The 12,899-nt window shown below is 45.0% G+C and overlaps 1 protein-coding gene across 4 annotated transcripts in view; it reads right to left on the reverse strand.

The window, feature by feature from the left end:
• Positions 1-450: 450 nt before the first annotated feature.
• Positions 451-12,899, reverse strand: part of LOC116862858 (deoxyguanosine kinase, mitochondrial-like) — a 28,411-nt gene continuing 15,962 nt past the window's right edge. For 3 of the 4 annotated variants that reach the window (XM_032850284.1, XM_032850286.1, XM_032850287.1), the window contains 5 exons: positions 9,428-9,615; positions 6,526-6,673; positions 2,034-2,149; positions 1,129-1,228; positions 451-687 (listed from right to left, as the gene is read on the reverse strand). In XM_032850284.1, coding sequence (XP_032706175.1) covers positions 661-687; positions 1,129-1,228; positions 2,034-2,149; positions 6,526-6,673; positions 9,428-9,615 — 579 coding nt within the window. In that variant the 3' untranslated portion in view covers positions 451-660. Of the gene's footprint in view, positions 688-1,128; positions 1,229-2,033; positions 2,150-3,165; positions 3,253-6,525; positions 6,674-9,427; positions 9,616-12,899 lie in introns of all 4 variants that reach the window. The other variant, XM_032850288.1, reaches the window with a different exon arrangement.

A 12,899-nucleotide genomic window follows, 5' to 3' on the forward strand; every position in this document is an offset into this window, starting at 1 on the left:
TCAGTGGGTACAATACTTTGGACAGGTAAGCGTGCCGGGATGACCAAGCCCTAAATGTGAGATCTGGACTACTCCAGATTTGTTTTCTCCCTTTCTTTCTCCCCTTTGGTCCATGTTCTTCAGCTCTAGCACAAAGGTCTGAGTGCCCCATACCCCCTAACAAGAGTGCTGGATGGGAAGAGAGAAAGGAACATCCTAGAGTCTGGATTCCATCCCTAGCTCTGGGGCTCGCACAGAGTGTCCACCCTCTCCTGAGCCACCGTACTTCCCTTTCATGCCCAGGGTAGGGCTTGAACAATCCCTGCCCGGGCATGTCAGAGGGAATAAGCAGACATAAGGAAGTCTGGGTGGCAAAGGATTCAAGAGGAAAAGCTCGGACTGTCCTCAGGTGAAAATGGCTCATCTAGAGGGGAATTCAGAGTAGGACCAAGAGAGAAACCAACAACCGGATTAGCAAAAGAAGCAAAACTTCCACTTTATTTTAGAAGTCCTTGAGATATAAAAGACGGGAATTGCAAAGTCAAAGGCTAACACAAACCAGGGATCCGAGGGTCAGAGGACTCTAGGGGTAAAAGGAGATGGCAAGGTACAGGACTTAGGATTTTTCCAGCTTTAGAAAGTCAGAGAGCCCAAGTCATGGCCAGAACATCCCAGTACTGGTTACAGATTCTTTACAAAGGTGTTTACCTGTGGGAAAGAGAAAAACCAAAAGTTAAATTTCACATTTTCAGCAGACTCTACATTAGTCCACCCACACTGGTACGTGGCCACACCCACAAGGTGTTATAAATTAGGAAAAATTGGAAAGGGGAGGAAATGGGACTTGCACAGGGTCATGTAGTGGAAGTGGCTGAGCTGAAAAGAGAATCCAGAAATTGCATTTCCCCAGTCCAAAAATACCTTTGAGGAGGAAGTTAGGGAGCAAGTCTATTATTTAACAATTATTAGCCCAAAATGCTTTAGAGAATAGGGACTGTATTTGTGACTTGTACAAGGCCCTGTAGGCTTTAGAGTGTGAAATGAAATTTGAAGCACAAAGCGCAAGGCCCATTACATTGAAGTCTGAAGCAAAGATTAAAGTGCAATAAAGGAAAATCACTAGAAGCAGGAGTTAAGGTCCTCCTCCACCTTTTTCATGAGTTCCTCTTGTTTGGTTACTTCTTCAGAAAAATCTTCATTGACATCCAACACCAGCACTGGAATGTTCAGCAGAGCCTCAAAGTGGAGCCTGTAAGAAGCATGAACAGAAAAAAGAAAGCTAGGGCGCCTGGGTGGCTCAGTGGGTTAAAGCCTCTGCCTTCGGCTCAGGTCATGATCTCAGGGTCCTGGGATTGAGTCCCACATCGGGCTCTCTGCTCAGCAGGGAGCCTGCTTCCTCCTCTCTCTCTGCCTGCCTCTCTGCCTACTTATGATCTCTGTCTGTGAAATAAATAAATAAAATCTATAAAAAAAAGAAAAAAGAAAAAACACAGCTGACCCTTCACATACTCACCATGTCTTAATAATCCATACAACAGAACTAAAGTCACAAGGCTTCTCAGTAGAACTGCATGTAAATTACAATTAAAAAAAAAAAAGAATTTAATAAAGTTGGCTACAAAGAGGAAGGCTGAAAATTTCTCTTTAGTCTTGAGATGGATACTGAAGGTCAGAGCCCCAAACATTTCAAGTGGACTACATACCAAGCCTGGAGGGAGGAAAGTCCAAAACTAGGACTGTCAGCTTAGTAAAATGGACAAATTCTCTCAAATTTTTCACCCTGTGTCAACTCTATCACCATCATTACAATGTTCAATCTAGGGAAATGTTAAAAAACAAAAAAGCTGGAGAAACAGAATCTTTTTTTTTTTTGGAGAAACAGAATCTAATAAAATGCCTCTTAAAATATACAGATTATAGCTAATATTGAGCTTCTCCGATTTCTAACCACTTGGTCTATCCTGAACCTTCTCAGGGGGCTGCCGGTTGAGCTTGTGTTTGAGCACCTGGCTGTAGGAAGGCAGGTGTCTGTGCGTGATGTCTTCTCCACTTACTCAGTTGTCTTGTGAACAAGCCAGGCTTCGTGCTGACCATGAAGCTGCTCCAGATACGCCAGCTCAACTCCCTTCTCCTCTTTCCTGGCCCTCTGGTGGAGTCTCTTCAAACAAACCTACAAGACAACCCCCAGGCCACGCTGAGCTCACGTGTTATCCTGGCTGTGACGATGTGCTCTTTGGGGGCTCTAGGACCCACTCCTGACAACATCCAACCTGGGAATGATAAGCCTCGACCTTGCTTCTACTTTTCTTGTTTCCTTATGATCACAGGTTAATGGCAAACTTCATCTACCCTGGAGAGCTATAATTACCCTGCTTTTTCCTCCTCCCAATCCCATCCAGGAAGTCACTAAATCCCCTTTCATCTCTCCCACCTCTGCCTTCGTCAGGTCCGCATCACCTCTCACCTAGACCACGGCAGGAGCCCTCTGGCTCTCTGCTTTCTGGAGCGGTGAAGTGCATGGGATTAGCACAGGCCTTAAAGTCAGGAAATCCTCGATTCACTTCCTGTCTTCACCATGTACCAGTGGTGCAATCTTTATGGGCTTTTCTTTCCTGCCCTCCACTCACCCTGGGGGATGCCGTGAGGACTCACCAAGGTTAGGGTGTGTCAAGATCCTGGCCATTGCTGCTCTCTCCTCCCAGTGAGCTGCCTCCACCAGCCCTTCCATAGTTACGCAAGAGAAGGCAGAACTCTCCTTGCTGCAAACACCTCCCAAGCTCCCTACTGCCTAGAGCCACAAAGCCCCAGGTTCAAGGAAGTATGAGGAGCATCACAGTTACAAAATGGTAAGTTATCTGAAAGATGTCTTAACCTGTCACTCACTGACTCTGGAGCAGAAAGCAAACTTTGTATAGGTCAAAGATAAAGAAGTAAAAAAAAAAGTGAGGCTTAAGACTAACTCTCCTTCCTTCCCACTTTCCAGAGTGGGCATCATTCCATTTTGCCTTCCGCTGGCAGGAAAGTCTAAAACACACTGGCTCAGAGAATGTCATCTTCTCCTTTACCTGTTACACAAAGCCATCCGGGATTCTGGCCACTCCTCCGACCCCTCCACCTTCAACTTCCTTAGTACCTCTCTGGACTAAGCCAGATGGGACCCGAGGGACAGACCAAGCTCTTTCCCACCTTGAGACTTCTGCTCCCAATGTTCGTTTTGCTTGATTGCTTCCCTTCCTCTCTCCACCTGGCAAACATTTTATCATTCAATGTCATCTGTCCTAGGAAGAAGAGCTGGATTGACTCACTGAGCTAGGACCACCCTCATTCGAATGCTTGAAAAACTTTATTCCCAATGTAAACTTCAGGCCCAAATGAACTGCACGGTATTCCCGAAGATGCAGAGTCCGTGCTGTGCATCCCACCTTTCCTCTAAGGAGACAAAATCATGTAAACAAATTTCATTTATGAGCTTATGTCCAGCTTCTCAGATTGATTAATGGGGACAGATCTAACAGGTTAATACTTTTAGCACTTACTCCTTCTCATCAGCCTTTTCCCCTAATCAATTATCATCCCCAACTTAGACGAAGTCCTTGTCCTTGGGATTTCATGATTTAGTTAGATAGGGCACCTGGGTGACTCAGTGGGTTAAGCCTCTGCCTTCAGCTCGGGTCATGATCTCAGGGTCCTAGGATCGAGCCCCGCATTAGGCTCTCTGCTTAGCAGGGAGCCTGCTTCCCCCTCCCTCTGCCTGCCTCTCTGCCTCCTTGTGATCCCTCTCAGTCATATAAACAAATAAAATCTTAAAAAAAATTTAGTTAGATAATAAAACAATATGCAAAACAGTGAATCAAGCGCTGAACTGTGAGGTCTGGACCTTCAGGGCAGCAGTGCAGACAAGGAAGGGAGCCACCGGGCCCCAACAGTCAGAAAGGCACTCCCCGGAGGCAGCAGGAGCTCCCCCTTTATCTCTGGTACCAGCTCCCCAGCACCTTAGTGGCACGTCCACTGCCGCAGAAGACAGAGGGAGGCATGCACAGGGGGCACAGAGGCTGAGGACCACAGCCTGTGTTGTTCAGGCTTGAGGGCTAGCCAGGCTGGCAGAGCCCGAGCTCAGTACATACCTGCTGCCTTCATTCATGGTTTGTTCTGATCCCGTCCCCCAGCTCCATCCACCTTTGTCTCCTGCCTTCATCTTTTCCTTTTCTACTTTCCTTCACCATCAACCTGCTTTTTCTTCCCTCTCTGTCCCCACACCCCACTCTTACTGCTGATGGCTTCAAAACATTTCCCGTTGTTTGCCTCCCTTCCCCATCACACAGCCCTCCAGCCCGACTTCTAGCAGTCCAGCTGTCCATCGCTGCAACTGACAGTAACTTTCTGTATGCCTGTAGAAACAGTCCATGCGTATACACCTCACCCCCACATTTTAAAAAAACATCATACTTGTAAAAGGTGTCCCACCATACTCTCTGTGCCAGCTTTTCTTCACCTAACAATGTCTTAGAGACTGTTATATTAGTATGGTGTTTTCCCATTTTCACAGCTTTGGAGCTTTCCAGCGCAGGGCCAGAGCATAATACAATCAGCCCCTACCGATGACCACCTGGGCTGTGTCCAACAACCCGCTATTACAAACAGTGCTGGTTGGCACAGGAGCCACTTTGCCCATATGGGAGCGTATTTATGGAGTAAATTCCAAGGAGCATGATTAATAGGTAAGCTCCTATTTTGAGCATTTGGCATAATGCTTGTTTTACTGGTACAGCTACAACAAATTCTTTTTTAACAAGTCCTGTGCAAGCAGTGCTCTAGTCCTGTGTCTGCTATCAGTCGTCATGGGGAGGGTACACCTGAACATGACTAAGAAAGGCAGTGGGCTATGAATGGCAAGGGTGGGGGGACCCTCCTGCTGACCTGCCCCCTTCACCAACCACCCAGGAGAAAGGACTGCTGGGACGGCAACTGGACTGCGACTCTGCTGGTGGGTCTCGCCACTATGTTTCCCAGGCACAAACCCACATGCCATTTGGGCCAGGCATCCCCACATGCCGTCTCCACGCTGCCAACAGTTCCCAGCAAGGCCCAGCTGGCTGCACTCTCTTCGGGATTCCACAGGGCTGGGTGGGGACACTGAGGCCAACATCTCTCTTTTGACTAATTTTTTTATGTCAGTCTGCTTGCTTCTTAGAGCTTAGGGAAGAGCAGGTAGAAAGGAGCAAAATGCCCTCCTTGGGTCCATCTCACAAGCTCTAAACTCAGTATTTCCCAGGGCTCTATACTAGAGTACAGGGCAATTACATGGCTTTTTACACAGAGATGTGGTTCACTTCTGTTCTGCTCTTCCCTTGGATACCGTCACCTCTGAATCTCACAGAAGGGGTCGGGTGGCTCTGGGGAAGCATTCCTGGGTCTCTGGCTCTAAAACCACCGGAAGAGCATCAAAATCCCCATCCAGTCAAAGCTTTTTTGCTTTTTCTACCTTTAAGTTGCAAGAACCCCTCAAACCCCCTCAGTCTCCCCCAGCTAAAAGACCTCGGTTAGTCTCTGCATAAAGATGTATCAGTCACAGCCTCATCATCACTGTCTCCTTCTCACAGTCATTCCAAGTGCACAAAGAAGTGAGGAAGACTTTCTTGCTGGCCTTCTCCTCTCCTGCTCCTGCAAGTCCAAGTGTTGGGCTCCCCAATATCTTTTGACACTGCTCAGTCTACTCTCTGGCCTGCTCCGTCCACAAGGCTCAGTCTTGTCTCTAGAAAGCGTAGCCTCTGGTCAGAAGGAGCTTTCCTCCTGAGATTATGCTGTACACCTGACCTGACATGTGACCACCCATTACATATGTCTCAAAATCTGAGATCAACACACCTCTCGAAAAATACCTCCAGCCTTGACTCAGAATCCCACTCCAGAAGAGCCTTTAGAGAACACTAGCCTGAGCCACTAAATCTGACAGACAAGGACTCTTCCAGGGAAGAGGTATCTAGGGGCTGTCCATGGTCACTGCCAGTCAGAGACTTTGGTGCTCCTCCTGCAACATCACCCTATAGTGTATGAGGCTGGCTCCAGGGTCCAAGTCAGAGAAGTCAGAGAATGTAACTTCTGTAGTCCACCCTGACTTACCAGCAACACCTTCAAGGTTCAAAAGGCAGCTATAAATTAGGCTAATATCAGGCAACCATCAAGACCATCAGACTCCAAAGACCCAGCTGGAGGAAAGGGAAAGCCCAGACAGTTGGCTACAGGTGACCTGGCCAGAGGAGCCAATGTGCAAACCCTGGCCAAGAAAGGCAATGCCCGATGTTCTCTATGCTGTTGTTACATTGAGAGGGCCCCTTCCTGTCAGTCATCTGCTTTAGCCCTCTGCTGCAGAAAGCCTGTGGGAAATGGGGTGCTCGATGCCAGAACAGGAGGGTGTGAACCCCACTGCTCTCCATGCTCCACATAATATCTGCTCCAATTTCTCCAACCAGAAAATGGGGTGTTGGAGAGTATCATCTCTTAGGTTTCCTACAGCACTGAGGATTAAGGCTTGACATTCCACACTACCTGGGGAGTAGCCTGGAGGTAGATGAAGCCATGTAATCTCAGCCGGCCGGCAAACTCCCGCAGGAGAAGAGAATGCCAATCTTGATAGATGCACCATTCGAGGTCACTGAGGGAACCATTTTCAAAAAGATTCTTCGCAAAGATATACCTGGTTGGAAATACAGGTGGGATCAGGGGAGGCGATCAGAATGGTTAAGGGAATGAAAGGTAAAAGGGAGAGAAGCAGAAAAATCAATAACCAACTTGTTCCATGACTGTGCAAGCCATTTAACCTTTCTGGCTCAATCTTTAAGAAATCTGAATTCTTAGCCTGTATCTCCTTCCTTGTTCAGCAGTAAGATGGGAAATAGCATGTCGACTTTAGAAGCCCAAACCACAGCTCTCCAACTGGATTAATCCACTGGCGGAACAGGAGCAGTGGAAAAGACAATCAGCGGTTGCCAGTGATTCTCCCTGCTGGAGGCCACGCAGGACATGCAGCTACAGTGCACGCAAACTCACACTTTTGAGGTTTCTTCATCATTGCAGCCAGCCCCCAAACCAACAAAGCATCTAGGGCTTATGAGGCCTTCTGAGCCTCCGGGTAGCTGAGCCATCCTCTCGTGTGGGTAATAAGTGGAGAAGGCAATGTAGGGAAGTGGTGTCCCCTACAGAGCTGGGGAGGCATTTCTTCTTCACAGCAGTGTTCCCCAGAAAGCAGACCCTCCCCAAAGCACACAGGAGCCTTACTTGCTTCCTCTGCTACTCAGCTTCTAGTCCAGGTACAAGAAAGCTAAATCTAAAAATCAAACGAGCTTGCCCCTTGCTTACTTCCACAACTAAAGGAGCATCTGGTAAATAGGAAATCAGGGCTAAGAAGAAACCATTGCTTCAGAAGGGTCAATTCTGCTTTCAAACCTCAGGCATCTGGATACAAAACACAATTTATATCCTAAACAATGAACACTAGTTTCTAAGGCAACGCTTAGCAACTGGCCACTTCTGGGAAAATGAAATTCAGAATCCTTGTACACGAATGGTCCAGAAAAGTATACACCACAAGGCTGCAAGTGTTGCGAGGAAGAGAATGGGCAGCAGCGTCACGGTCCGAGTGTGAGCCTGGCCCCCAAAATTCACAAACTGGGTTGCCATGGGCAAGTCCTCAAACTTCCTCAGCCCATTTCTTCCTCTGTACAAAGAGATGATGGGAGAACCTGACTCACAGCACTGTGGTGACGACTGCAGGGAGCACTCACGAGGCGACTGGAGGAGTGACTAGGCGCAGAGGAGTCGAACATCTTTGCTATTATACCTACTTCTTTGCTGGGCTGTGAAGAAATTAACCTAGGGGCTCCCTAAGTCAACTTTCTCAGTCTGGGATGGTTTAGCTATAGTCTAGCTGAAGGCAACACAGAAAGATGACGTCTGTAACTCAATTTCTGAAAAATAGTTTCAGCTTCTTCACAGGCAACTTAGAAGTTAAAATCCCACAAAGAGCAATGATGTATCTGTTAAGAAGCCCTTTAAGAGGGGCCCTCCTCTTTCTTGGGGATGAGCACCTCTCTATTTCTCCACAGCTAGTGGTGACCGGCGGAGCGGGGAAGACCTCTGGGGTGCACAGGACCAGGGGAGGGAACCACTGCAGTCTGCTGGCAGGCGCCGCACAGAAGGAGCATCAGAACCCAAGCAGCAGGGTCCCCGTTCTAAAACCACACACTACTGTTTAACTCCAACAGAAAAGATTTAGATTTCTTCTTCCTAGCCATCCACTCTCCTGAACAACTTGTGTTCCTCCTTTGGGATACACATCACACACATGAGCATGTGTGCTGTCTCAGAGTCCCCATTACACTAAGGTGGCCCTAAAGGCAGGGACTGGGTCTGCCTTGCTCACTGCTGCAGCCCCAGGGTCTAGCCCAGTGCCTGAACATATGGGGATTTAGTAAGTCTGTGCTGAGCAAAGGAAAGAATGAATGAATTTTTTAAAGAAGGCAAAAGGTCTAAATTACTATCATAATTAGAATATATAATGAATTGTCCTTTCTATCTCAAAAACGCCCCCTCTGAAGAAAATACCCAGAATGTGCAGCTGCCTATAGCAAAATCAATTCTTATCTCTTCCTTTACAAGAAAACGTTAAGATCTTGTAACTTCTCAACGAAGTATTTCTTTTTCTGAGGGGTCTTTCACATGCCTACTTCACTAAAGGGCTAAATCAAAAAACCCATGGTGAATTGTTTCCAGGTAACCAGGACGGTTATATGTAATTCATCTTCCTAGTCTAAGAGGCATGGCTTGGGAAACAGGAGAGAAAAACATGCAGTAGTGTACCCAACAACTTTGTACCCAACAAAAGAACCCACATCTATAGCTCAACTACTTATAATTCACATATTTAGCTTTTGTAAAGAGTAAACTCTCGGGGCACCTGGGTGGCTCAGTGGGTTAAAGCCTCTGCCTTCAGCTCAGGTCATGATCCCAGGGTCCTGGGATTGAGCCCGCATCAGGGCTTCCTTCTCTCTGCCTGCCTCTCTGCCTACTTGTGATCTCTGTCTGTCAAATAAATAAAATCTTAAAAAAAAAAAAAAAAGAGTAAACTCTCTCTTAGGGTAGAGAAGGAATATGAAGCCCACAGGACTTGTTCTACATATCTTGCTTGGTTTTTAGATAATGTTAGAAAAAATTTATATGACACTTCCAAGTGAGTGTACCCTTCTTTTTTTCCCTCTAGGAGGATTTATGGGAACACTAAGAAGTAGAACTAGTTTGTCTAATTTGGAAGTAAATGGGTAACCAACTTAGCATCTTCAGAAGTAAACGGGCAATGAAAAAGTACAATTATCAATAACCACAGGTAGCAAGAAAGGAAAACACGCAGCGCTGAGCATGGGGCTTGTGACCAGTGAAGGGCTCAGGGTCTTACCTGTCACTGTACACGGACCTCTCGAAGATCTGTACCGCCTTCTTGGCCTGTAACAGTTTCTCAGGAAAGGGCTCCAGCTGTACTTTCAGGCGGCTCATAAAAGAAAACGTCTGGAATGTGTAGGACCATCGAGTTGGCTCCTGGTACATCATATCCAGCAAGTTTCCAAGACTCTGGGCAGTGAAGGCCTAGAGGGAAATTAGAAAAGAGGAGAATTCCCTAGAAGGTTTATATACCTCATGGTGTTTACTCCCCACCACCATGGTCTAATAATCAGTGAGGGAAGCAATAACAAAAGTTTCCTTCTCCTAAAAAGATATAATCCTATCCCCCAGTTGAGTCAAAGCTATTTAATCGAGGAAGGGATTTCCTACCCGATAAAACAAGAGTTTGAGAGGGGAGGACATGCCACCTTCAACATACCAGAGAAGAGCAGAGGAAGAACCACCAAACAATTAGCACATTCAGTGACCGGTTTGTGGAGTCTGTCTGACCAGGAGCTAACCAACAACCACCTAAGACTACTTGGAATCGAATCTTCCCATTATAACACTATGTGGCCTCTCTTTTGAACTTCCATCTGTGGCTACTTCTTTACAAAACTTCAACCCAGACAAGAAAGTAATGGATTATTTGAAAATCCAACTAACCAACCAAACAGAATTTTCTCTCTCATACACAGAAGGGATTAAAACAAACGCAACCTTCCTCCTCCATTCTGGAGACATTATGAAAAGTATCTGAAGACCCACTTCCTCAGCATATGTAGGTGGGAACATGCGTGAGATACTTGGGAGCCCTGGACTCTGCCACTGACCCAGTGAATTCATTCATCTCCATTAACCGAAGGCCCCCGTGGATGAGGCGCTACACAGGCTCAAGGCCGTAAGGGGTAGAGAAAACAAAACTAAGATTTATTTTCCATGTTCACTTGTGCTGTTATGTCATTTAATCTTCAAAACAGCTTCATGAAGAGGGCACTGCTGTCATGCTCATTTTCTTGAGAGGGTCAAATCCACTCAGAAAGGTTAAGTAACTTGTCCAAGGTTTCAAGGTGAGTTAAGTGCAGAACAGGGACTCAAACCTGGCTTCCTCTAATTTCATTCTAATGCTTCTCCATATAAAGACAAGCTGAGAAGTAATGACACATGGAATTTCCATAGACAGAAATGGGGACTAAGAGCACCTTTGGGGTGGAAAAAGAGATAGAGGAGGGGGAACAGGTTAGACAACCACAAATGGTCCCGTTTGGCTAAGTATCAACCACAGATTCTGAAAAAGGATTCCAGTCCTTTGAAAGGCTTCACTGGGAGCAACGCAGGGAGAGCAGAATGGATCACAGCATGTTCTCCCCCCTTCCAATCCTCTAACCCACAAACACAGACCAGCAGTCTCACAAATAACTGGTGGTTAAGAGTTGGAAGTAGAGGCAGGGGGACAAATCTGAATCCACGTGAGTCTCTGATGGCGTCACTAGAGATAGCAGAGTGCCCGTGGGGTGCAGCATGGTTAGAGACTGCATGGAAGCCCAGTGAAGAGAGTGAGGGGGCTATGTGTACAGATGTACTAGTGGCCTCTGGGCTACCCAAGGGAGACTGTTCTGGAACAAAAACTGTACAGGGACTACACAATTTCTGAAAGAACCCATCTCAGCTACAGAACAAATGCAAACATCCCTTCAAATACATAAGCAGAGAGAGGGACAATGACTGGATATAGTAATATTCAGCAATTCAAAGGGAGAAAACCAATGCATCTGCTCAGGACAAGCAGCCCCTTAAGAGACAGAGCTGTTGCCAGAAATAAAACAAAACAGAAAAATCTCAATGAGATTCAAGAGACTGCTACATTGATAAGAACAGGCTGTCATAAAAACAGGAATAATATGAAAAGAACATTCTTAGAGGAGAAAAAATGCAATTGCCAAAACAAAACACCCTATGAAGACAGTAACTAGCAGATTGTATACTGCAGTAAACCTAATTAGTCAATGTCATACAGAACATCAGCTCAAGAAATGTTCCTTAAACTAAGAGAGGGAAAACCACCCAGAAAATCATGACACAAATGAAGACATACAGGTTAGAAGGAGATCCAATGTACACTGTAGTATCATGCTAGGGTATTTTTTGCCTTTCTTTTTTTTCCTCTGGAAAGCTATATCAAGATGTAATGTCACTTGTGTTCTACCTCACAGCAATTAATATAATTTTATATCAAACAACTTTCCAAACAAGAGCTAAAATGACCCACAACTCGACAGTACCCGTAGCTCAGACAAAGCTACCTAAGGAAACAATTTTCCTTCTCATGAGACAAGAGTCCAATACAGAAAGGGGAAATGCCATCCCCAACAAGAGATGAGCACAGGAAGACCATTACTCATGAGGGGTGTGTCTCCTCATCAAATTTCATCATCATTGAGAATCACTGACAGAACCATGTAGTATCTCTAGGTATTCAAGAAAAAGTTTAAAACTGGAAGCTATAGTAAGAAAGAATTGATCTGATAGAAAAGCTAAAACAAAAGAAAAAATTAAAGAAAATCTCTGAGACACGAGACTTTCCACCAGAAAAATTCAGAATACCAGAAAAGATTACATATACAGCTTTCATAAACACACACAGGTGCACACAAGAAACCCAAACTGGATGTATCCTGACAAAATACTGATAATTCATAAAAACAAAACAAAAACCTAATGCTGGGGAAATCACATGAATTATTAAAAAAAAAAAAAAAGATCAGAACTATATAATGCTTCCCTACAACAGAAACTACCTTTTACATTCCAGAGCAAAAGGAAGACTTTTTTAGACAAGTAATCACTCAAATTATACCACCCACATGCTCTTTTTGAAAAAATTCTCTAAGATATACTTCAACCAACTGAAAAAATTAAGAAATGGGAAGATGTGGTAAGGGGAAAACAGTGGTCAGTGATCAACCAGTAGAACAGAGTTAAGTGTAGGTATGGGTGTAACTGAGAAACCATTACTTATGTGGCTGTGAAACTGAGTGCCGCATTTCTATTGTTAAGAGAGAAATTTCACAAAGTAAAAACATTCTGGATCTACAAAATTTCAGATAATTTCAATATACTTGGCAAAGAAGGTAATAAAAAAGTAACAGAATACTGTTTTGGCTTCTTTTCTCTGTAACAGACACTCCATTAACCTTGAAAGATAGGTCTACACACGTGCATTTTTAATTTACATGTTTCCCCGGTTAGGATAAAAAACAGTAAGTTTCCCATATGAATAAAGGGGAGAAAAATGAAAGAAAATATTAAACATAGCAAAAAGGAAAAAAAAAAGGAGACGAAAGCACAAAGTAAGGTGACAGAAATAAGTTAAGCATAATTATAATAAAAGAGAAAAATTTCCAGGAAAGGCAAACCTTAACATTGGGTAAAAACTAAAAATCCCATGAGAAAAATACCTAAAACAAGATGACATGTATTACTTAAGG

This window comes from Lontra canadensis, unplaced genomic scaffold (genome assembly GCF_010015895.1).
Source record: "Lontra canadensis isolate GAN:19392208 unplaced genomic scaffold, GSC_riverotter_1.0 scaffold360, whole genome shotgun sequence".
In the NCBI taxonomy this organism is placed as follows: Eukaryota; Metazoa; Chordata; class Mammalia; order Carnivora; family Mustelidae; genus Lontra; species Lontra canadensis.